This window comes from Onychostruthus taczanowskii, unplaced genomic scaffold, assembly GCF_017590055.1.
Source record: "Onychostruthus taczanowskii isolate IOZ18803 unplaced genomic scaffold, ASM1759005v1 scaffold9, whole genome shotgun sequence".
Taxonomy (NCBI): domain Eukaryota; kingdom Metazoa; phylum Chordata; class Aves; order Passeriformes; family Passeridae; genus Onychostruthus; species Onychostruthus taczanowskii.
The window spans coordinates 10,883,687-10,908,241 of NW_024506993.1; the positions used below are offsets into that span (position 1 = coordinate 10,883,687).

The window sequence follows — 24,555 nt, forward strand, 5'->3', positions numbered from 1 at the left end:
AAAACCCTCCTACATAGATTACAGACATACTTGGCAATTGCCTTCCTCCTCCCGCCTCTCCTGTTATGGACAAGGCAGAGAAGGTAGCTGCCTAAATGCAGAGAGGATATTAGATAAAACATCTTGCAAAGTCAAGTGTGAAATATTAACAGCAGGAGGCAACGGGTTGAGTTTTTATGCAAGATCACAAATTTGGTGCTTGGAGTGCCGGTGATGTTCTTGCACACTGGAATCTCAAAGTGCTGCTTGTTGAATGTTTCATTTACAAAGCTACTGAGGTCCACTGGAAATTTTTTATCAGTTCTGTTATTTCCTGTATCTTCTCTGAGTTCTCTGGTTTTGTTCTTTTCCCTTCCTGCAATGCTAAGAAATTATGCATGAATAAAAAGGTTGTTCTTTCCATTCATCTGGCAAATTTTAAAACAATTCATACTCTTAAAGCAGGCACTCTGCAAGCTGTATTTTCACATGAAATTACCACAATTGTGTGCATTGCATCCAAATCACCGGATGCATTTGTGCACAAAATTACCCAGCTTGCAGAGAGCTGCAATAAGCAGGCAAGCAAAATGGACATGCACTGCTCAGCTGAAGGGAGCACTGTGCTGCACCTGGCCACAGGAAGGTTTGGTTTTAGCTGGTGAAACAGGTATTCCTGGTCACAAAAGAGCTGCTTTTTATCCAGCACATGCAGCACAGACAGCAGCGTGCCTGGCTGCCTCTACCCCACCTCAAAGTTGCCTTTGGAGGAAACTGCCTCTAATTCAGCTTCCACAATAGATTCAGACCTTGTTTATCCTACTGTCCCAGTTGTCCATGAGTGCCAGCTGTGGTGGTAGCGGTGTGGAAAGGACATCCATTCAACTCTGGACACCAGGCTCCAGGAATAATGATTTCTGCCACTCTGGAGCATAACTGACACCTGCTGTCACAATTTTGCACAGAAACAAAATTGCTCTGAACATCCCACAAGGAGTCAAGGAGAAACATAAGGAGAGGGAGACTAGGAGAAGGTGCAGGGCTTCTTCCTTCTTTTCAAGGGCCTCGGTACTACAGGAGGAGCAAAGATGAGGGGGAAGAGAAAACATTCACTCAAGAAGCTCTGTTACCTGCACATTTTTTACTTGGATAGCAGCTGAGACTCTGCAACTGAACTTCATCTTCAGCAGTTTCCTATGGACATCCCTGGTGATTGTATTTTCCCCCAGGCTCAGGTGTCTGAGCTGGTGATTAGGGCAACAGCAGCAACAAAATTGCTCCTGGGCACTAGGAAACATCAAAAGAAAGGGACTGCCTGAAAGGCAGATGGGGCCACAGTCCCCATGGACATGATCACCAAGAAGTTTGTAGACATTTAGCACAGAATAAGCTAAAATCAAACCCAACACAGCAGGACAGAGGAGATTCTCACTTCAAGGCTGTGACACAAATGAATGTCTCTCCTCAGAAACTTTTGGAGGCAGAGCTAGGCAAGCCAGTATTGAAGTGCAATGACAGCTAAGAGGTGCATTTTCAGCTAACAACCAAGCAGTCCCTCTTCTGGAGGTACTGGATGGCCTTCGAGTGCCACTTTGTCCTTGCTGGGCTGCAAACAGCCGCAATGCACCTGGCCAACATTAGCTGTAGCTGTTACATTTATGATTTTATGGCTGATTCCCCCCCACCCCCATTGAGTTCACTGTCTGAATGAACACATCTGTTTATGTTCCACAGACACCTGTGTATCTTGAGATGACAGCAACTCCCTGAATGCTGTAATCAGTTATTTCTCAACAGAGGAATTGCCAATTTGGTAAATAAAGCTCATTATAAAAGAACATGAAAATGTATTACAGTTGCCTAACAGAGAAAATTGCCCAGCACCGCCAAATAATCAGCCCTGGCATCACAGTCCCCCCCAATTTAGGGCAACTGAAATAATAACATGCAAATTACTCATGCAAGGCAATGCTGGATAGGGGCAAGAGGAAAATGAGGAAGAGACAAAATACATACTTTTCTCTTCAGACCAACAATAATTTCAAACCTAGTCAGGGACAGACCTTGGTGCTCTAAATCTCTCCCTGCAGAGACAGAAGTACTGTGGCTATCCCAAGCAGATCCAAAAGCTGGCATGGCAGCAGCAGCTTAAGCCTACCCAGTCCTGCTCCAACAGATCTGAGGGCACTAATTGTCCTACATTGTTTTAGAAAACTTGCTCTTCCTCCCTCAGGGACAGCAAGTTTGACTTACACAAAGATGCAGAGCTGGAATTTTTGCAAGATCTGAGACTAACAGAGATAAGCCACGCGTAAGCAAGCATCACTGCTGAGGATGAAAAGTGTTGTGGCATCAGCTCTCAATAAGAAGGAAAGGCATTTTGTTGTTTTAATGGAGATGTAAAGCACTAAGTTGCTGTCTAAAGAAAAAAGAGACGAAGCAGAATATAACACAGAAAACAATTCTCAGCCTCTCTCATCCATTTTCATAAATGCTGCATTAAACTCTGACACGACCTCCAAAAATCCATGTTCACATTCTTCAAAAACTGTCAGATACAGTCAGAGAAGGCAGAGGAAGCTAATGCTGCCAGACAGAGAAGCTGTACCGAGAGAAAAGGAATCAGGTTACCAAACTAGACCTGCTCCCCTGGTTTGCTGACAAGCCTTTTGCAATTCTGCCACACCCACCTCTAGGAGAATAAAATTCCAGATGCATCCAGTTTCCTCCATTCCTCAGGCAGCAAGGAGAGGGCTCAACACAGAGCACAAGGATGAAAGGGACAGTGGTTTATGGCAGACACAGCAGGAGCTGCACACAAGAGCTTGTGAAAAGGAAGAAAATTTGGGCTCTGCAGCCAGCAGGCAAAGGTTTTTCCAGTATGATTCCCCACCACCAGTTCCCTTCAGCCAGGACTTTGTACTTTCAAATAAGCCAGTCTTCCCCTGGGACCAAAATGAACAAGTTTGGTGATTTATAAACTGTGACTTGAAATACTGCTATTCCTCACACTCATTTGGAGCTTTCGTTGGCATTGGCAATAGGCAGAAAACAGCAGTTTACAAACTCACGGGACTGAAAGTATCTCACAGCACACAGTGACTGTTAAACACTTTATTGTTTAGGAGGGAACCTTGGAAGGGAAGGAATGTGCCTGCTGGTGTAACCAATGGGAGCATGCTAGGAACAGTTCATCCTAACAAGCTACTCAGGGTTACTTCCAAATACTTCAGACCCCTTTCTCCAGAGCAAACAAACAGAGGCAACAGCTCCAGAAATTCAGATGTAGGTTGGTGAAACCAAAGTTAGAACTGGGTAAACCAGGCTTGTGTTGGAGCAAGACCCTAAGCTATAAGCTATGCTGGAAGCACCTGGGGTCAACATATTCTTTACATTGCAAAGCAATGAAAAGAAACTATAGCATCCCCTGCTCCTGAGACCCTTCTCCCAACCCCAGGAACGTCCAACCAGACTGATACATGCAGGCAGTTAGAAGAGGAATCATGTTGTATTGTCTTGGTCATGGAGGGCAGAAGGCACTGGTTTTGGTCAGTGTCTGTCCAGAAGGATGCTGGAGCTTCCAAGGGCGTCCATGGTCCCTGTTCTCTGCTCTTTGGTGGATGATGTTTATCCAGAATTAACAAACAGCTCCTGGAGAAAAAAGGAGACAAAAGCAAAAGGCAGTAAGCTAGTTATACAGCTGTTGACATAGGAATGATAACATCAGAAATAAAAGAGTAGCACTGGCAGGGTGAAAATCCCTCAGAAAAAACTTCAGTTCTCACCTACTGTAAACCATAAGATATTCAAGGGGAGAGGAGTGTGGAAGCAAGAAAGCAGCTCACGATATCAAACATAAGGCTGATTCTGTGATCAAGAGCACATGGTCAGTTGCAACAATCAGGATTGTGAATCCATTGGCCTACAGTGGGAGAGAACAGCTGGGGCTCCAAGTAAGCCTTGGAGCAGTGAGTAAGTGCAACCCCACACTAAGTCCTGCCTCAGCATAGGAGGACATAGGAGCACTTTGATTAGCTGCCATCAAACACACACACACACACACACACACACCATTCTCTCAGCCTGGAACAGGATCAATACAAGACCACCAGAGAAGTGAGAAGAAGAAAGATGGGGACTCAGAGACCACCCTAACTCCTGACATATCTGACAACCTTTATCCTATTAAGACCCAAGCCCTCCTAAAATTCAAAGCAAAATCACATCTGCTTTGTCCCCACAGAAATCTACTAAGTGGTACCACCTCAGATCCTGCAGGTATCTGCATATGAGCTGTGAGCTTCTGAGGGTTATTGTAAGACAGAAAGCTTCCATTGTTTTTAGGACGGAGATTGCAAAGTCTGCTGTAGCCTTTCCTATTTTTATCTTACCACATCAATAAAGTCATAAAATTGAGCCAACAATGGCATCAGCAGTGGATGAGAACACACATGACACCAGCTGTAACACCTCTCCCCCCGAGGATCTGAGAAATCAGTGCTGGATCCCACTTCCCAGGGTGGGCAATCAGCTCTCCTGCAGCAGCAATGGCATGGCTGTGTCAGGGCTGCAGGAGCAGCAGGATCACAGAGGATAAGCCCACCCTGAGCTATCCTGCTCGTGCTCTGGATACGTGCAGGTCCCTGTTGCAGAGCAGACAGTACTGAGCCATGACAAGAGGTCCCAGCTAAAGCCAACTAGAGAAAGACAAGTGAACACTTCACTGCATACAGTCTTATTGCCCATTTTTATTAAGGCTGTATTTGAGCTCAGTTCTACTCTCCAGATGTTTGGCTTTCTGAGGAGAGGAGATGTGCTTTCCTCAGTGTGAATCAGAATGGAAAACACCACAAAATAATGATGCTAGCATGCTTGGCACTGTCTGTCAGAAGGTGAGGATGTCATCTGGGCTGCTTCTGCACAGCAGGCTGATATTGGCTGATACATGGCCAATGCAGACTGAATATGCTGGCCTTGAATCTCCAAAGACAGCCCCATCTCTGACAACAATGAACTAGAAAAGCTTCAAAGAACTCAAGAATAAAGAGAAAATTGTACACCAAATTATTTAGACAAAGGTTATGCAGAAATCTGACAAATGAACCATCAATAATACTCCACTGACTCTAATTTCCCAGGTAATTTTTCTCATCATTAGTGACTTAAAAGTTATACACAGAGCAATATATTTTAAAAACTCCAATAGCACTCACTGAAATTGCAATGAATGAAGCAGCAACAACTCATGATCAATTTTGCAATGAAGTAATTTGCTGTATTCACATTGTAACACTTCAGTGAAGTGTCCAGGAATGCTACATTTTGTGAAAAAAATAAAACAAACCAAAATCACTTCTGTGCCTACTCTGTGGTTAACCCTTCAGGAAGACAGTAAAACCCCTCTTTTCAAATACTTTTGAAGACTATCAGAGTTACACAATTTCATGCTCAAATCATAACTACATATTTCAACTTCATCTAGTTGCAGGTGTCTCTACCCATGGCAGGGGGGCTTGAAATAGATGATCTTTAAGGTCCCTTCCAGACTAAACCATTATATGATTCTATGATATTTCAACTTATTTCAGGAGGAAATGAAAACAGTCAGTTCTTAACCTCAATGAATTCCTTCCAGCCTAACCTACCCACATACCAGGTATGCACTGTGCTGGAGGCTCACAAACATTCCTTGTGCAAAAACATCAGGTTCCATCTCACTCTGGATGACTAAACCTCCTCAGAATCCTTTGCACAGTATGCCTGGGCACAGAACTGATGGGCTGAGGGACACCCTAACTCTGAGATTAAACCCACTGTTTGCCCACCTAGCTTTGCAACCATGCCAGTGCAGACTTGGCACCCTTTCATTTTCTTCCAACCTGGAATCCTCTCTGCAAGATTGTTACCAGGTTACTATAGCACTTACCTTGAGCAGAAGGAGCCAGGAAAGGGAAGGAGAAGCTTTGCCTCTTCTCCATGCCCTTATCACTGCATATGCACCAGACAAGGTGAAGAGGCAACAAGCCCAGGCAGTTTGCAATCGCTGCTCTTACCAGACAGGATACTCCCAGTTAATGGAGCTGAGGCTCAGACTTAAAAGCTCTGGTGCCTCCTCAAAAAATGACTGCCCTACAGTTGGCATTAGCTAGTCTCTGCTGCAGCTGCAGTCTTAGCAGAACAAGAAGTCAGAGATGAGCAGCCTTGGAGAGTGCATCACACCCTCAGTCTGACAAGAGGGAACAGTGCCCTTCTTCTATAGAGAGGACAGATTATTTTTAATGCCACTGCCAAGGCAATCCAGGTAGAGACAAGGTTCCAGTCTTGATGAGCTCCAGCCCAGCTCCTCTACATATGAAAAGAGTGTCCATACAAAAGCAAATTCCTCATAGCACAGAGATGGCAATCTGCTCAGTCCTGACAGCAAGTCCAGCTGGAGGGCACACAGCACTTGTTTTCTTCCACGCCTCTCACAGCAAATGGGACCTTCGAGCCACTAACTCATGTTCTTCCACCATTGTGACACCCTGCTCAGGAGCTAACTGCAGTCAAAATGGGCTGCTTAGCTGGCACAGCCTGCCACTTTGCAGTCCCTGTGGGAAAGCCAGTAGCTTTCCAGTTCTGGTTTCAGTTGAGTGAGGAGAAAGGGCTGAGCTCTGCAAGTAGATCTGCTCCACAAATCCCACCCCTGCTGAGGAGGGAGTCCAGTCAATGTCCAACACAGTCTTTGTCCTCCAACAGAGCTGAGGCCCTGGTACCCAGCATTGGGGCGAGCAAGCTTCAACAAGATTTTCTAATGCACCTGTTCCTCTGTCCTGGTCCCTCTTTCTCAGTCTGCATGCCAGTGCAGAAGCTCGGGGCTGCCTGGTGGATCTGCAGTATGCTCTCCTCCTCCCCCAGTCACTGGCCAGCTCTGTGCCTCAGCTCTCGGCCTTGCTGGAGGCTCTCAGCCAGCAGAGGAATCTCCCTCCTTGAAAAGCCAGACCCTGAAGAACTTCCTCCCTCAGTGTTTGCCAGAGACACTGTTTGCCAAGCCTCAGTTGTGTTAAGACATATTTATTTAACCAGCCGTTAGTCTCACAGGGTAAACCCTGCAAGTTCCCTCCACCACGTGCCCTGCCTTTGTTTTAACATCCCTTTAAGCAGTTGCACCACAGCACTCACACATATGGGCACTGTGTAGCTATGAAGAAATCAGAAAGCAGATCCCCATGATAAATGACTTGGTGCATTTGGAGTGTCAGTGACAAAGTAGAAATTAATCTCCATAGTTCCTAGTTCCCTGCCGTGTGCAGGCAGCTCTCAACATCACAATACCTGTTGGCACACAGCAGACCTCAGCAACGTGACCGCACAACTTTTTCATCTCAGTTAGTGTGGAAAGAGGCACAAACAAAATACAAAAATCCTGACCTGCCCTAAGATGGGTGTTCAAGGCCTTTACACTGGATGAGGCATTTGTTGCAGGGCTATTAGCACCCCAAAGCGCTGCAAGGGACATTTGAGTCACTTTGGTTTGATGTATGCTGTAGGTATTTTTTGGTTATGTGCAATTTGTTCTGTTACACTCAGAGTATTGGCTATTTTGTGGAGCAGCTGTGCTGACTAATGGATCACAGCACTTCTGTGCCATATAGTTATTGCACAGAAAAGCCTCTCTGTCTCTCTCATCCTTCAGGAGTCCAACAGTTGCTGTCCTTGGGACTGGAATAAGGAGGACCAGTAGCATGCCTGGCAGCAACAAAAAACATTAATTCAAAAAGCTATGAAGAGAGTTTTGTTTTCCCTCTTCTCTGTACTGGTGTTAATAGTTTTGCAAAGCAGGCAAGTTCACCCAATGACTTCTTGGCTACTACCCCAGATGGTGTCTTCAAAGTTGGCTTGACAGCAGAAAAGACGCCTTTCAGAAAACTCACCAGATGCATTGTCAGAACACCCTGGAAATTGCTTTCACGTGGAAGTCTGGTCTACATACCCTACCAACAGAGTGCTAGGAACAGAAAGAGTCTTTCTGGTTTCCTCCTCCCTCTTCTTCAGCTCACAAGAGCCCACTGCTTGCTTTGCTCTGCCTTGACACCTCCCCATCGCTCTGCATCACCCGAATACAAAGTTATTTACCAGCACAACTAATCTCCAGCTGTTCTGAGACTCACCTGTTTGTTCATGCATTATAACATTGATTTCCTCCAGACAGTTGTTCTGATCATTGTTCTAACTCGCAGAGAGCTCCCGTCATTAGCCTTGCTTAACAGGAAATATTTTGCCACTGACTGAGCAGCTCTGCAGTCAGCAGACTGCACAAAAAAATCATCCTGGTTGGGGGGCTGCATCTCCCTGCTGAGCTGGTAACCCCAGACGTCGCAGTAGGGAACAAGCTCAGTGCTTTTGATTTTGGACATGTGCTAGAAAGGAGTGGGGCCAGGAGGAACAAACACGGCTCTGCAAAGGGCTGCTGCTGAAAGGATGACTGTTAATTAATCCACATACAAACCGAGGGCAGTTTTTGCTCAATCGATGTTAATTGCATTTAATCTCATTCTTGCCATTAAGAAAAGCCACCAGGCCAGGCTGATGTCGCTAGTGCCTGACATGTAGATTCCACCCACGTTTGGGAGGCAAGGCAGGAGGAGAAAAGTAATGGAAAGAAAGGAATAACCCTTCCTCAACCCCTTCTGCATCACTGCACAATTTCATCAGGTCTGTTCCATTATTTAAACAATTTTTGTTTTCCAGTAACATTACAGAGGAGCTCAAAGGATGAAAATCAGACATAGAGCATTTCACTACTAGTTATTCTTCTCTCCCAGGCACCAGCTTAGAGCTTTGCTAGCCTGCACAGCTTCGGCTGTTGTGCTTCTGTAAAGGACTGGGACACAGAAAATTGCTTATGTGAAGTGTGTTTGCTTTTTAGTCCTGGGCTGATCCCAACAGACCTGCCAGGGCCCCTCAATATGACCTACAACTGCTGACTGCCACCTTCCATCAGCTTTGCTGAAATCTTTCTCCTCACCTTGCTGCTGAGCACAACCCCAGCATGCACCAAAGCACGCTGAAGCCTGTCTTTCTCTAACACAACACAAACTAGTATTTGCTATTAAACAACCTCTGACCAAATTTGCCTTGTAAGACAGAATATTTCTGAAGCCTGCACTTCCCAGGTTGACCAACAGTGCACCCACCAGTGATCTGACTCTGATGTGGGGACTGTGTCTCTATCTGCCCAGCTACCTGCTTGGGAAATGGGAATAATCCTCTTGCCTCTGCAGGAATCAAGCCTGGGGACAGAGGAGCAGCTCTTGTAGCACAGGAAGCCCAAGGTGGCAGATTTCATGACTTCTGGCTTATTGCTTCTGTGAGAGCCTTGCGTTTTTCCAAATCAGTATCAAGAACAATAATAATCAAACCCAGGCTGTGTCTGTGCCTTTCCCCCGTGGCAGCACACAATGCTTGCCCAAAGCCAATGCTGCAGTTTATCATGGATTTTCTTTATCCCTCAACAAGTGTTAATCCCAATGCCTCTCGCTGCGTGAAGTGGACATATCACAAGTGCCATGAAGGACTGGCTGAGTTTTAAGTGCTCTGAAATGGCTCCACTAGACTTGGTCAAGATTGCTTTAAAATCATTTCCCATTAGGACTGTGACCCTCTCTCTTTACAGCCAGTGTAATGACTGTATCTCAGAGGAAGGTAATTACATCCCACTATCTGTACACATCAGAAACTGCACACTCCAAACACTACTGTGCCTTTCTGGACTGAGTGGTAGAAGGCAATGCAGGAGACAAAGGAGATAACACTGGACACCCCTCTGTCCTGCAACTGGAGTCACCCCGAGTGTTTTGCAAGCTTGTGGATTAGCCTCTGGGAGGGATAAAGGGATCCAGAAGGCACAGGGTGTTCCTAAAGCAAAACAATGACAACTTGTACAAATCCAGCTCTGGTTTTGTGAGGATTAAAATGAACTTCACCCAACTGTGAATATCCGCTTCCCGAGCCAAAAGGAATGGAAAACCACTTACTGATGCAACAGTATTTCATTATTTCAAACCCTAAGCCCAACACTTCCAAAAATTAAGGAGAGGCAACAGTAACATTTCTTGCTGGGGGACATTGGCTGCAGAGGTTTAACTGCTGAACTGCCAAGCCATGCTCTGGGCACAACATAACAAAACAATAGGCACAAATATTGGCACCTTCTCCATACCATCTTTCCTGCTCTTGCTACCAGCCTCCAGAAAAATCAGTGGGAAAATAAAAGGAAAAAATAACCCCAGAAGCCAAGAGACTTTGGATTAAGTTGTATAAATGACCTGTTACCTCCTTACACAAGGAAGAAAGAAATGCAATAAATACCTGCAAAGCCATCTCAGTATCCTGGATTAAATGGATTACAGAAATGGAAAGTACATGATGCAAGATGTTATAAAACAACATGCCAGGGAAGTACAGGAATTTGAATCAGGCTGGCAAATGATCCCTGCAGACTATTGAGGAAAATTAATAGAGAGAAGGGGTAGAGAAAGGACATGGTAAGAAGACTGACTGATGAACACTGTTGTTAGGACGTGTAAATTCAGGATGTCAGACTTCCTCTTAAATCTGCTTCAGTCCTGGAACAAAAATAGCAAATCCTACAGTGCTAAAAAGCACTGGAAGTAGAAAAGTCAGGTATGGCAAGCCTCATTTCAGGATAGGTTTCCCCTGTGCATCCCTCAAGATTGAAGTTTGTGACTTTAATTATTTGTGGAACATTGTGTATACAGGGATTCAATGCAGGGATTACTAGCAGCATCTTGTTAGAAGTGCCACTTCTCAAACAAATTACACTTCACTGGATGTCAGTAACATACACAAGAAAACAAATTAGACAAAGGCAGCAGGACAGCAAGATACAGGTCTGGTGCAAGGAAGTTTCACAAGGTCACCCAGAAAAATAAAGGTGCTTAGAATTTAAACTCCTAAAACATTTCTAATTCCCTGGTATATTAAAGCTCCATGTGACCCAGACACAAAACCTTCAATACACCAGTGACTCCACACAACCTGAGACCAAGCCTAGCTGAGATGTGCTTTATTTGTGAAGAAATGCCATCAGGGAGCAGGTAGAGGGAGACAGGAGATAGAAGGAGCAGCCCCAGCTGTCCTCCCAAATCCTAGGGAACATCCCATCCCATTCACTGACTGTTCACAGCCCCACACAGACAGATGGGAGAAGCCAGGGAAAGAGGATGTAATTTTGTTTGGAGGCAAATATAGCAGCTCCTTGGCTGCAGGGCTTCTTCACAAGCTGATTCCAGATTTACATACTGCATTTTGTCTTTCCAGAACTCATCCTGGGATGTATTACTAACCTGCACTAGTTCTAATGAGCATGTCTTTAACTCCAGACATTTTCATCAAGATGGAAGCACAGGAAAGTCCAGTCCTTGGGTAGAGTGCAAAGAACAGCTGAAAACACCTCAGGTATGGCACTGCCCGTGCCTCTGAGCTGGGACCTCCATGGTGCTTGTTAAATTCTCAGACTGGGGACTTCACCAGGTGCTTGCCAGTGTTACTAAACTCTGCAGTTTTTCTGTGCACTCCAGGAGGGTGAGCACTGTATACAGTGCATAAGCCAGTCCCTAGGCTCTACTGTCAGTCACCTCCCAACTTCATCCAGCAGCTGAAATAAATCCCCATCCCAGTTTCCCTTTCTGTACCTAAGAGTAATGCCACTTACCAACCACACAGAGGTATGATAATTATTCACCAAGAGAAGATGCTAAAGAAATGCAAAAATTCAGTTCTCAAGGGATCCATTCCTCTGTACAATTTGCATTTAGGCTTCAGAGGAAATCTGGTGCTTTATCTTGCTCCCTTCTCTCTTGCTTTAGCAGGCTCCTGCTCTGGATAAAGAGAATTCCTCTTTGGGTCAGAGTATCATGTCTGCATTTGATGTATGGCTCAATCCTGTCTAGTCTGGCTTCATACACCAAGAACAGAGGCAGGCAGAGACTTCTCCAGATATCCTTTTTCTATGACTAATTCTATTTTTGTTCAGTGATACAGTGAAATTCCACACAGAAGTATTATGAGCTTGACTGGCTTTATTTGTTTAACACTTCACATTTTCATTAAGCTGTTGCTACTCGGCAGCCAGTAATTTTATTTGTGTGATAGCTGTATTCATCTCACCCACATGGGTGTAGATGTCGCTCTCCTTTTTTTCTGGCTGAAGAGGCAAAAATCAGCAATGACAGAGTCAAGAGAAAACTGGGAATTCTCAGGTCTGTTTGCAGAGAGATGTGAGATTTGACTCCTATTTTTGTGAAACACCTCCCAAAGACTAGGGACACTTACATGTAAAATTAAAAAGAGGAAAAAAATTATTTTGGAAGACTACCCTTCCCTACTCAGGTACAAACCAGAAACCGAAATTATTTCAGCAGAATCAGCCCATTTGACTCAGCACTGAACTCTCCTGCACCAGAAGCTTATTGCTGACTGAGCATTTACAGTATTTGAGTATCAGATTTAAAGAATTAATTATATGTCTAACTCTTGCCAATTTTCAAGTATCTTGAAATATCTGGTCCCAGGAGCTGCAAGATCTGATTAGATCTCAAGGAAGAGAAGTCTGGTTGGCTGGCCCTCACCAAGCCCCAATTAGACAATCTTCTACCAAGTTCAGGCAACCAGACAGAATTAACAGCCCTTTTGAAATGTTAATGACTTAAACCGAGACAGTCAAATCACTGAGCCACACCTCCTGGACAGAGGTTTCAGAAGTCAAGAAACACTAAACATTTGACTGTGCCACTCCCCTTTGACAAGATCAAGGGGTGGGAAGCTCTGGGCAGGGAATCTGCAGCCCAGCTTGGAGAGCACCGCCGGGCATGAGCCATGGATGGCGATGGAGAGGCTGTAACAGATCGGGAACGTTCGGTTGTGAGATTAGATGGAGATGCCCAACCACAGGCACACCCAGGCAGCACCAGTGGGAAGCTGCAAGCTCAGCTGGCCTGAGCATGGCACTGTCACAGTCAGTCCCTGGGCAACAGGGATCTGCTCTGAGGAGCTGCCCACTGGCACCCAGCTCAACCAGGGCAAGGAAGAGACCAGGAGATAAAATGAACCATGGATCTGAGCAAACGAAGGGAACATGGTGAACACCAGGAGATGCATCTTGATTTCTCAGTGTCTCCTCCTGTGTAAATTCCAAATCTTTCTTTCAAGATTAAAAACCTTTACCAAGTGAAAAACAAGCTCAGCATTTCTCTAGCTCCATCCTGTCCCTATCCCTCTTCAGAGGACACCCCTGTAGAATACCAGATGCTGGAATAAGCCACAAAAGCCTTCTAAATAATTATCTCCTGTCGCCTCCTCTGCAAATTTATAGTCCTGCATCAGTGTCAAGACAGAGACCTGCTTCCATCTGTCTAAAACACATTCTATACAGAGGACCTGAAGGTGGAATGTTTAACGTTAGCATTTGAAAATGTATTCAGAGACTGGAAAAGAAAGTGACAGTTCTTAAGTGTGTTGTTCAATTGTCTTGTGGATGCTGCTCAAGTGGAGGGGGAGCTTTGTATTTTTTTATAATATGACAAATGATGCCAGTCCCATCTTGTAATTTTCCTCACTGTACAGCAAGTCTGTTCATGATAGATACCAGTGCAGCTGCTTAGGTGTCCGTTTATCTGCTTGGAAAGTATTGTCTGTTTGGAACCAACTCATCCTAAAACAGCAGCCCCAGAGGGTGAGAGAGAAAAAAGGGAGGGGGGCAGGGGAGGAAGAGACAAGGGAGTTGTGGATTGGGAACACATTCATGCTTCTCCTGTAAAGGTTCTGGAAAAAAGCAAGCATCATATTTAGTTTAAGCTACATCCTCTCTGCCCCCCTCCTAGACCATTCTTTTCTACTGTCACTCAATACCTCTTTACACTCTGCCTACACTAACATACATTTAATTTCTCACTTAATACAGACTTCATCACTAACATACATTCAATTTCTCACTTGCAACATGTGGAAACACACCTCTTTACACTCTGCCCACAAAGACTTCACCACTAACATACATTTAATTTCTCACTTGCAACATGTGGAAACAAAGCAAGCCCTCAGCTGCCTTCTGCAAATCTGTGCCAGCACAGAGGAGCCTTCAGGTCACAACCTGAACAGTTTGCAGTTTAAGGGAACATTTTAAATAAAAACAAAAATGTAAAGGAAGGAGAGAGAGAGGAAAAAAAAAACAGGAAGAAAGAGGACAAAAAAACCCAAAGAGTACTTATACTTTGGGATTAAAGAGACTTTAAAGAAGAACTTGCCAATTTTCTGTAACCATGATTATAAGAGAATAAACTCAAACACTTTGTCCTTCTGCAGAGCCCTCTGAGCTGAATTTCACTCCCTGCAAAATGGCCAATATAGAAAAAAGCTCATAAATCCCTCTGACGTAAGTAACTTCACATTACTCTTGGGGAAACAGAGGCAGAGACAGATTCATTAATCCAAGTAAATGAATCCACGAAGCAGTCTGAAGTCCTGAATCCCCATAATATCCCACACTAGAAACAGAACCTAGGGCCCAGCAATTTCCATCCATGTTGCCTGGCACGAGCAAAGCAAGAGACTTGAACAGATGAGAATGCTTCTAGAAAGGATAAGTACAGTTATTAAACTACACCTGCCCTAGCCATGTAGCAAAACCCATGTTTTGTTACTTTAAATTACCTCTCATCATTTCACTCACTTTGGCATCATTAATGCCAAAGACCAAGGTCACATATGTAAGATGCTGCCTCAGAAACCTGCTGAGTAGCAGAGAGCTGCACAACCTGTCTGAACAGGTGGGTACAAATTCCTGTGGCTCAGCACTGTCAGGGTTAGCCCGCTGGTAATACTCAAGGCTAGCAAGGTTAGGGCTGGCTTAATCTGCCATCATTATTCTGCAGCCTGGGCATATCCTGAGAGGATCTTGCTACAGGCTGGTACTCTGTCTCTGACTTACCAAGTACAGTTTCCATGTGTGCACGGGGAAAGTGGGTCTTACAAAGCTGTTTGCAAAGAACTTTATAAGACATTTGTGTTAGAGAATTGTTAATACCAGCACTGAATTAAAGACTTGATTTTTAAGACAAGGAACTGTTCCTAAATTTATTTTTTTTTCTCCCTGTGGAGTAGGGTTTCTTTGTTTTGGAAATAATAAAACTTCATGTGTAAAAAGGTGTCAGATTAATTCAAATTGTGTCAAGTAGTTGTCATTACTGTGGCTTAGAACTGGAACTTGCATTCAGGACACACAATATTTATTGTCTCCCTAAATTTATGTTGACAGAAAGAGTGTCTGCTGCTGCAGGCAGAAAGCTAATTCCACCATCTCTTTTCCACAGTCAGCGTCATTCTCACATGTAAATTCTCCTGAGTGGACCTGCTAACAGCTACCAATACACCAGGCTGGATGATGCTGACCAAAAATCTCCAAGCACATGGCTCTGAACTATGCAAACCACTCCTGGTGTCGCTGATGCCTGTCTGGGAAGGAAACAGTGTGCCTGCACACACACACCCCCAGCTCAGCCGAACGGGGAAGGACAGGCTGGTCACTTGATTTGCAGACAGCTTTTCCATTACTTACTGCAGCGATCAAACAGCCAACCTGCTCTCCCTTTGTCTGCTCTGTGGTGGCCATTTCTCCAGAGCTGCCCATCATTTCCTTATAAAGCAGTAAAAACGTAGGATCACTGGAGACACAGCTCAGCCTTGCTGAGATTTCATTCTCTCAGCGGGTTGTAAATGCCCCTATAATGTTGGCTTTTTTAATCTTGTGTTATTATTACCCGCGGCTGCCATTCAGCCTGCGGAGAATAAAGCGCCCAGGCTTTCAGGACCCACACAATGGCTCTGTGCATTCGCCAGTGGTTGGGCAAACAATAACTCTGTGTTTCAGCTTTATTGGAAACCCTTCTGTTGTGGGAGCCTGGCTGCATGTGTCCCTCGGCTCAGGCGACGCAGAGGTGCGAGCGGGAGCCTCTGCATTCACTGGTGATTTCAGGAGCGCGTGCCTCGGTGCCGGCCTACGGAGCCAACGTCAAAGTGCACAGGCAGCTGCATGTTGCGAGCCCATGAAAGACAGACACAGACCTGCAGAGCCAGTTGGTCTCCTCCAGATCAGCCAGGGAGTCCGAAGCTCTAACAGGGCCCCTCTGTGGATAATTACGCTCATCTCCGTGTAAACCGTGTTGCCAGCTCATAGAGAGGTGTGATGATGTATGACACAACTGTGAAAATGTCAAAACATCACTACCCTGAACCACGTTCTTACAAGAAATCTTGGCTTCCACTTGAAATTTAAGATCCTGCTGCTTGCAAGAAAGGCTTGAAAGCCAGAACAACTGAAAAACCACAAATTAGAATGCAAAGAAAATTTGAAAAATGCAGGGCTCTTCTAATTCAGGGAGACTGATTGTTTTCGTCAGCTCATTAGTGCTTGCACGGGACACTGCAGATGTGTGAACTCTTAGAGAGCTGCAAATATCCCTTCACTCAAGAAAACAAGCCCTGCTGCAGACTCCTCACACATGGAAAACCTAAGAGGAAAGTCAGAAACTCCCACAAAACCACAAGGTTTACTTGTGAAACTGTTTAGAAATACACTAGGGTTATTTCATTTGTCTTCTGGTTTTAAGCAATTGAGTCACATTCTCACACCACTTCTGTCTAGGCAGGAGGGTTAGTTTATTGTATTTTATTTATTCCTTCCTTTTCCTCTTTTTTCAGTAAAAACACAGAACTAAAATTCTCACGTACTTATAAAACTTCAGGTACAACTCCACAAAACTAGGGCAATAGAAAACATGCCAAATATTTCAAGGCTTGGCAACAGTGAGCCTGCCTGTCTCTCTGTGGCAGGAGGAATGTCTGTCTGTCTCAGCCAATGTTTCTGAGTAGGAATGTCTCATCCTGATAGCCCATGTACATATAAAACACCTTTGCTGTCAGCTCTCCAGGAAGAGACCTTGACATTTTGCAGAATACCACATCCCAACCCCCTTCTCCCCTGAACAGTAGCAGAAGGCAGAAAAAAACTGGTAGATTTGAAAATGCAAGAATCAGGTGCTGCCTTCAGCAACGATTAAAGTTAAAATGGAAAGGTAATGGTGAAATAAGGACAGCCAAGTCACTGGAATTGATGCACCAAGGAACCAGCTTCCAGGTTTCCCAAACCCATGGCCACAGCTAGCCCGTCCCACTCCCTCTCCTGTGGGCCAAGAGAAGAAAGAATTTGAAGGGGAGGAAACCAAGGCTGTGCTGTCTTAAACACAATAAATAAAAGGTGAACGGTTTCACCATTCAGTATTGTGTTATTGTTGTGGTATTATGTGCTTCATGTACCTGGTGAGAGACACTGCAGCCCTCATTCTGACTCTCACCTCACAGTAACTGGGCTGGCACAGGCAGGTGAGCTCTGCTCTCTGCGGACGCAGGAGCGGGACTGCAACGCTCTCTTCCTGAAAAGAGTAATGAGGTGCCCAGAGAGCCTGCCGAGGTGTCAGAGAAACTGATGCTGATGGACCCTTTGCAGGCCAAAGACAGATTAAGAATAACACAATACCAGCATAACAGCACCTTATCAACAGCCCTGCGAGTGCTAAGAAGTGAATCTGAGCGAAGGCTGTGACACCTGTCTGCATCACTGCTATTACTGCCTTCCGACTTCCCGCACAATCCAAGTGTCCAAATGGCTTTGAAGCAAGAAGCAGCAAGACAGGAAGGTGAATCTGAACTCTGATCAGCTGTCTGAAGAGACAGTATGAATACCTTACATTTCAGTAGCACTTTTCATCCATAACGAATCCGAGACATCCATTCAACCTCCACACTCCAAACCACAGAAGCAATATCTGCCCAGGTAGAGATGGGCAAATAAACACAAGTTAAATGACTGCTCAAGGTCGTCCAAGGACTACAAGAGACACACGTCTAGCAAGTAGATTACTCTTCCCTTTTGAAAGGCACACAGACACACACACAGGGGATTGAAACTGCTTAGCCAGGTGCGGAGCCTGCTGTGATCAACACAGCTTCACTGAGCAGCAACTCTTCCTGATGCTGTTTCAACGGTGCTAAAATGTAAAAATGCAAACCTTCATAACAGAATTCTTTCAAACAGATGCAAATAGGTGTGGGGATTTTGCATCTGGGCTAAGTTGCTACAATCTACACATCTTATTTGTTTGCTAGTTATTAAATTACCCACAAGCCATCAACAATTCAAGTCTCTCTCTGAGAGGCAGAGATTAACTAGGAATTGCTATGCAGAAATGCTGCTCATCTCTCTCTCTCCAGCGAGATCAGCCTCATGATGAGTTGCGGACATTTGGGAACAAAGGTGAGCTTTTCTGCAAGAAATGAGAGGCACAGAAAGATGGGAAAATGATGCTACAGGGAGAAGAGGATTTATTTTCAAGGCAAGAATCTATCAGGAATGGTTTCACACACGCCCTGCAAGCTACACGCTGTGACCAAACACACTCGTGTGTCTGGAGCACAGGAAGCTGCACTTATGTCCAAGCACTAATGCAAATGACATTTTCTGTGAAAGACCATGAGGCCAGTATGTAAGTACTAATTTAACAATCTAGTTGACAAAGCCTCAGCTGATCTATAAATAGCTGGTTTATTAGCAGGTGATGCTGAAGGCAGTTATCCTGGCTCCATTTCCCACAATTCCCTGTGCCATCTTGTTTTTATTGACCCCGGAGACACAAGGATTCTTAACTGTATGCAGCTCACTCCTCCACCACTACCTGCAGAGTAGCTACAAACACTTGACAACACAATACATATTTATCAATGCCCTTACACAACAAGGATCCTGCAGCACCACGCACACAATGGCTCCCAGTGCTCAATTAAAGACAGCAAATGGTTTAGAAAAATGGAAGAACCATGCAGCCTTGCTTTTAAGCAGGAGGAGCTGGTCACTCAGGTGCCAACAGGCATTTAGGGAATGACTGACACAGAGCCAGAGCCAGGCAGTGTCCATCCACATTTATACTGTGCATCGGCAAACTGAGAATCTGGGATAGCAACACCTTTAGTAACTCTAGGCCACCAAAGAAGCATTTTACCATCTCAAAACAAGATGTCAAAATCCTGATCTTTTTATGCAGTTTCATTTCATCAGGAATTATTATTTCATAGTACTTAATAAAACTTACAACTCTTTACCACTTCCTCAAGCTGCACATGCAGGAAAATCCCTTCTTTCACAAAGGCACAAGACAGCTATTTAACAGCAGACAGCACCAGAGTCTAGGGCCAGCAGGCAAGAATACTGCATCCTGGTTAAATTGCTGTGGCATTTGGAGCAACACACCAGAACTGCCCTAACTGCAGCATGGTCGGCATCCATGGAAACCACACGAATTATGATGGTTAAGGCTATTCACATGGATTTGTAGATATTCTCCAGAAGTGTTCTAAGGCTTCAGTCTTTTCTTGCTGCAAAGAACAGTGACAACATATTGACGAGTTGGGCTTGTAAATAGGGAGATTGAATCAGAGGAACAGAATAGACTTTGTTACCCCTTCCTCCCACTTGCTTCAAATTTCTAAAGAAACCTTCCAAGCACAAGAAGTTGCTGTGTCTCTCACGGCCATATGATAAGCAGAAATAAAAAATTAAAAACCACACAATCAACAATTATTTTTCCATAAGGTCCATCATATTCTTACAGCTTGTACAGTGCAGGCTCCAGAGTTTATCCTGACAGGGAACTGACTGTGCCAGGCCCTGCAGCAGCCCTGGCAAGGGCAGAGGCTGCTCGTGACCGGGAGGCTCACGCCGCAGCCGCAGCGCGCACGGAGGCGCGCCGGAGCAAAGAGCCCCGGAATGTTCCCTGCCCCCCTGCTGCACCCTCCCTTCTCCACACTGCCCACTCAGGGAGGTGACAAGAGTTTCCAGAACACCCAATTGGTCTGCCACAGCTCAGCAGATCCCTTCCAAACCATCACAGTGATCTGTGCCAACAGCAGGATGGGTCCTACAGAGCTTGCTTTGGATAAAGGATTGCTCTCTCCTTTGTCATAACAACAGCCCTTTACAATTTGCTTTTTTTAAAGTTTATTAAGCACAAGGGTTAAACCGATTGTAAACCTCTGATGGTCTTACAGTTTGTTTTTAAGACCACCAAGGACTCTGACAAAGAAACTTTTCTAATGAAGTTCACGTACTAAATTGCCTTTTGTGAGTGAACATACTTCTCCTTTCTCGTATTTATAGAAATGAGATAGAGGAGCTTTACTTAGCTGAATAGAAATTTAAAATAAAGATGCTCTCAGAAATTCTGTGGAATTCAGCAAGAGAAGCGACACATCACAAATAAAGAAATCAGTAGTTTCCATTAATCAATTAGGCAAAAAACCAGTATAATAATAAATCTGCAATGATCTTGAATAGATTATTTAATAAAACTGTCATAAATCTAATGGCAACAGACACAAGCACCGAAGAAAAACTGAAACATTTTACATAGTTCAGTAAATGTAAGATGCTGCAACAAGGTGTCAAACAGCCTTCCCAGGAGAAATCCGCACAGTTGTTGTTTCCTTTGCCTTTGATGAAAACCTGCAGTGCCAAACAACTCAAAAGAAGCTTGTTCTGCCCCCCAAATCTCTGCATTTCCTGTAGCTCTGGCAAAGTTCCTGCTTCCTTTGGCTGTTGCCTCCTTTCTGATCAGCATATCCATTGCCCAGATCCTTGATTCCACACCCCAGGCAGTTGTATTCCAGGAGCAGTTAGCAGCCAGCACCCAAAGAAAACTTTAACTAAGTTTGGCTCTGTCTGAAGCAAATTTTGAGCAACGGGAGCAACAGATGAAATCCAACTTATCCAGAGTAATTCATTCTTCACACTTGTTTAAGCACGGTCACTCACCGAGGACAGACTGGCAGGCTCCTCTGTGGGCTGTGGATTCCTCTGCACTGCCAGGAGCTGTGCTGAGACAAGTCCACATCACACGTCAGTGAAGATGGACTGCACCCTTCAGCTCTGGGATGGAAAAATCAAACTGCTAGATAGGTTCTCTCCCCTGCCGGATACACTGATTTTTAGCAACGGGAAAAGCCAATTAAAGTTTATAAAGACACATTCTCTGCCGATTTTTCCTTACTGCCCACTGCTCAGTGCTGGTATAATGGATAATGTTCTGCCTGTGGGTGTATTTTCTAAGATCTGTCAGTTCTGACAGCATTTTGGCACCTGGATAACTCAAGATCTGTACTGAGGGTCCAGGAATGCACTATTTCTCAGTAGCTGATGGGTACATTTTTCAGCAAGGCTTCCCTAATTAAAGGGCTGGAAAGAGATGGGATCAGATTGATAGGCTTTGCAGTCAGATGTTTTATGCTTAGTTTGATGAATTATAAATCACCTTTTGCAACTTTCAGAACATGTAAGAAGAACACATAAAAGAAACTACAACAATATGTCCAGAATACCACAATGTAATTACTTATTTTCAAATTGTACCTCTGTCCCTATGGCAAGGCCATTAAAGACATACTTGAGAGAAGCAATACTCATTGAAAATAAATATAAATATAAATATCCAAAAGAAAAGTGAAGCTATGAAATGAGACCCTGCTGGTCTGGAGGTACTCCCACATGGAAGTGTTTTGCCCCAGGTGGGACAGAAGATGCATCCCTCCCCCTTTGAGCATCACCCTGGGCTGGGAACACCCCTGGATCTGAGTGCTCAGCTCAATCAGCCATGTTCTCTGCCAGACCAGCAGGAAGCTTTCCCTTGTCCTCAGCCATCACAGCCTTGTGTCAGGGCTACAGAAACCACTGTCAAATTAAATGCTTTGACTTTACTCCCTGTAAAACTGCATGAAGACAAGGTATTCTGTGCTGGCTTCGCTGTCTCTGTCAGAGCCCCTTCCCTAGACACAGTGACATGCAACTCCAGAGAGGCCACTGGCAAGACCTTTTGGAAAAACCAGTTTGTTCTGGTTTTAATGGCATCTTTAAGTATTGAAGTTCTTTTTTTTTTTTGCAGGGTGTGTGTGTGTGCGTGCAGAACATCAACAAAAAAGTCCAAACCCAAAATAGGATGTGAGAGCTCGGTATCCCAGCGTGGAAGTTCAAAAGTGCCTTTCTGTCAGTGGTGTTCAGAACAGTGCAGACTTGAAAGCTATAGAGAAGAAAGTCACAGAGTAACCATTTGGAATAGGGAGAAAACTGTTGTAATTTCAACCATGAAACCAAAGAAATACAATGCAAAGCTATCAGAATTTGAAAAGCACTTCCAGGCACTGAGAGGTTAAAACAATTATTTGAACAGCTGGGAAAATTAAAATGGTAAAATAATAGCTACCCTTCAAAATTCTACAGATGCAAAGAGACTCTTCAATGAATAACTGATAAAGGGGAAAACACATTTTAAAAGAGAAACTGTTTCACGCATGAAGGTCATACAAGTAACAGCTCCTCTTAAGAACCCGGATTTCCAGACTTGGCAAGAGATGAAGAGCTGGGGTTAACACAGCAGCCTTTTACCTTGGGGGACCTAGGGTAAAATCCTGAATACTTTAAGTTACACATGAAAGTGACTTTGGGCATATTCTTTTTACTGTTTTTTTTGGAATCTGCTCCCCACTGTAGCAAAAGCAAGGTCACAGGAGCATGCTGGAATTATTGTAGCAGTTTGTTTCCTTTCCCAAGGAATTCTTCCAGCCCCAATGACTCCAGCAAATGGTGCAATCAGAGCAGCCAGTTCAGGTTATTTAACTGCTGTTATCTAGGGCTCCCCCATATACTTAACCTTCCTCTGGCCAGAATGCAGTGATGTGTGATTTTTCAGGAAAAAAAGGCAGTCTGTAATAAGTAGCTTTGCTATTCAAGAAAGGTCTAACTAGAAGAATAATGCCCGTCAAGACTGCAGTGTGTAAGCCACGGTGTACACAGTGCTGCTCATCAGGACTGGGTACACAGAGAGACACATCCAGGGGACCCACAACTGCAGCAGAGCCATCCCCAGGGCAGGGAGGAGCTGAACAAATGCAGCCAGGAAAGGTTTATCTGCCACTTGGCTCCAGCTATTCCTGTAGGCAATCGATCCTCTCTCTCTAGTAGCTATTTTAAAACAAGAAACCAAAAATCTTCAGCAAGTAGGGAAAAATTGACAACTGAATATGCAGCACTGTAGAGAAGGAATCAGCTGTACAGTGCCAGCTCTTGTTTCCATTCCTCCCCCACTGCAAATGCACAACCTCATCCACATAAACACTGTCCAAACTGTTAAAAGGACAGCAACTGAACACACCTCATCAGAGTCCAAAAACATGGATCCTTTGGCAAAAAAAGGCAGAATCAGAACAGAAGGCCAAATCCATCCACCCCAGCAGTCAACTCTTCTATCATTCACACATATCATTTCACCAGTCTGCAACTGGAAAGTCTTAACTCTTACATTTTTCCTTTCTATCTTTTTCTTTCTAAAGAAAGAAATTAGACAGCATAAACACTGAGATCCTCCTGCAAGAAGACTTTTTCTCCAATCAAAAGCATTTGTTTTTCCAGGATGATTTGGGCATTTCTGAAGGACTAAGATATAGCCTCCTCAGCCTTCTCTCTTCAGATCAGAGCCTACTTCACTCTACTCTCAGCACTGTTAACATACTTCGGTGACAATCATCTGGTATTGAGTCCTGATGCTGTCAGGTGTCTCCTCTGATGGGTTAGACTGCTCACTAGGCAAGGATACTAAAAGAAAACATGAAGAGGATGAGCCTGCAGCCTTCCCCATACAACTTGCTGCAATCACCATGGAACCCTTAGCTACCTACACCAGGTTTGAGCACTTTCTGGACCAGAAGTGTCCAACATGTTGCAGAAGGGAGTAGTTGTGCCTATGCCAAACCGAAGTAGCCTGTGCCACAGAAAGTGACAGAGCTGACAGAAGGTTTTCAATAAAGGTCTTGATCTTCCTAAGGTCCTGAAGGACTTATGACACATTTTTACAAGAGTCAGGGTCCTGGTATCCTGCCAAGCTACATACATTTTGTCTAAACTGAAATTATGATTACAGCTTTAATTCAATATGCTCTCCTTCACTTCTGATCCTAATCTGCTAGCAGGAGCTGTTGGACCAGTAAGCACCTGCCTTTTTTTTTGCCCTTTAGGTGACTTCGTCACTGTGCTGCCTGAACAGATGCCAGCAGCTAGAGCTGCACAGCAAAATCATTTAGGAAATTCACCAGCTGGGTACAAAGTCTGCCTTAGCAGAGCTCCTATTCCTACTGGGAAACCTGCAGATCCAGCTCTGGTACCTTGTCATGGCACTGGCTGCGGTGAGAACATGGAACTGGAATATCTCAGCTTGTCCCCTCACTGTACCAGCGTGATGACCAGCCATCAGTATTTTACTTGCCCAAGGTCAAACAGAATCCTGCAATGCTGGTCTATAGCTGGGTAAGATACTCTGAGGTCCTTCAGGGTTCAAAAGAGGGCATAAACCTGACAGAATGAAAAGAACTTGAAAAAGAAAACGAAAGTGTGAGGCTTGCAAAGCACCCACCCCCTTCTACCCT

At 44.6% G+C, this 24,555-nt stretch overlaps 1 protein-coding gene across 1 annotated transcript in view; it reads right to left on the reverse strand.

The window, feature by feature from the left end:
* Positions 1-3,078: 3,078 nt before the first annotated feature.
* The window catches only part of CHCHD6 (coiled-coil-helix-coiled-coil-helix domain containing 6), a 109,817-nt gene continuing 88,340 nt past the window's right edge, over positions 3,079-24,555 (reverse strand). Inside the window, exon 8 of the mRNA XM_041425828.1 lies at positions 3,079-3,630. Coding sequence (XP_041281762.1) covers positions 3,607-3,630 — 24 coding nt within the window. The 3' untranslated portion in view covers positions 3,079-3,606. The remainder of the gene's footprint in view (positions 3,631-24,555) is intronic.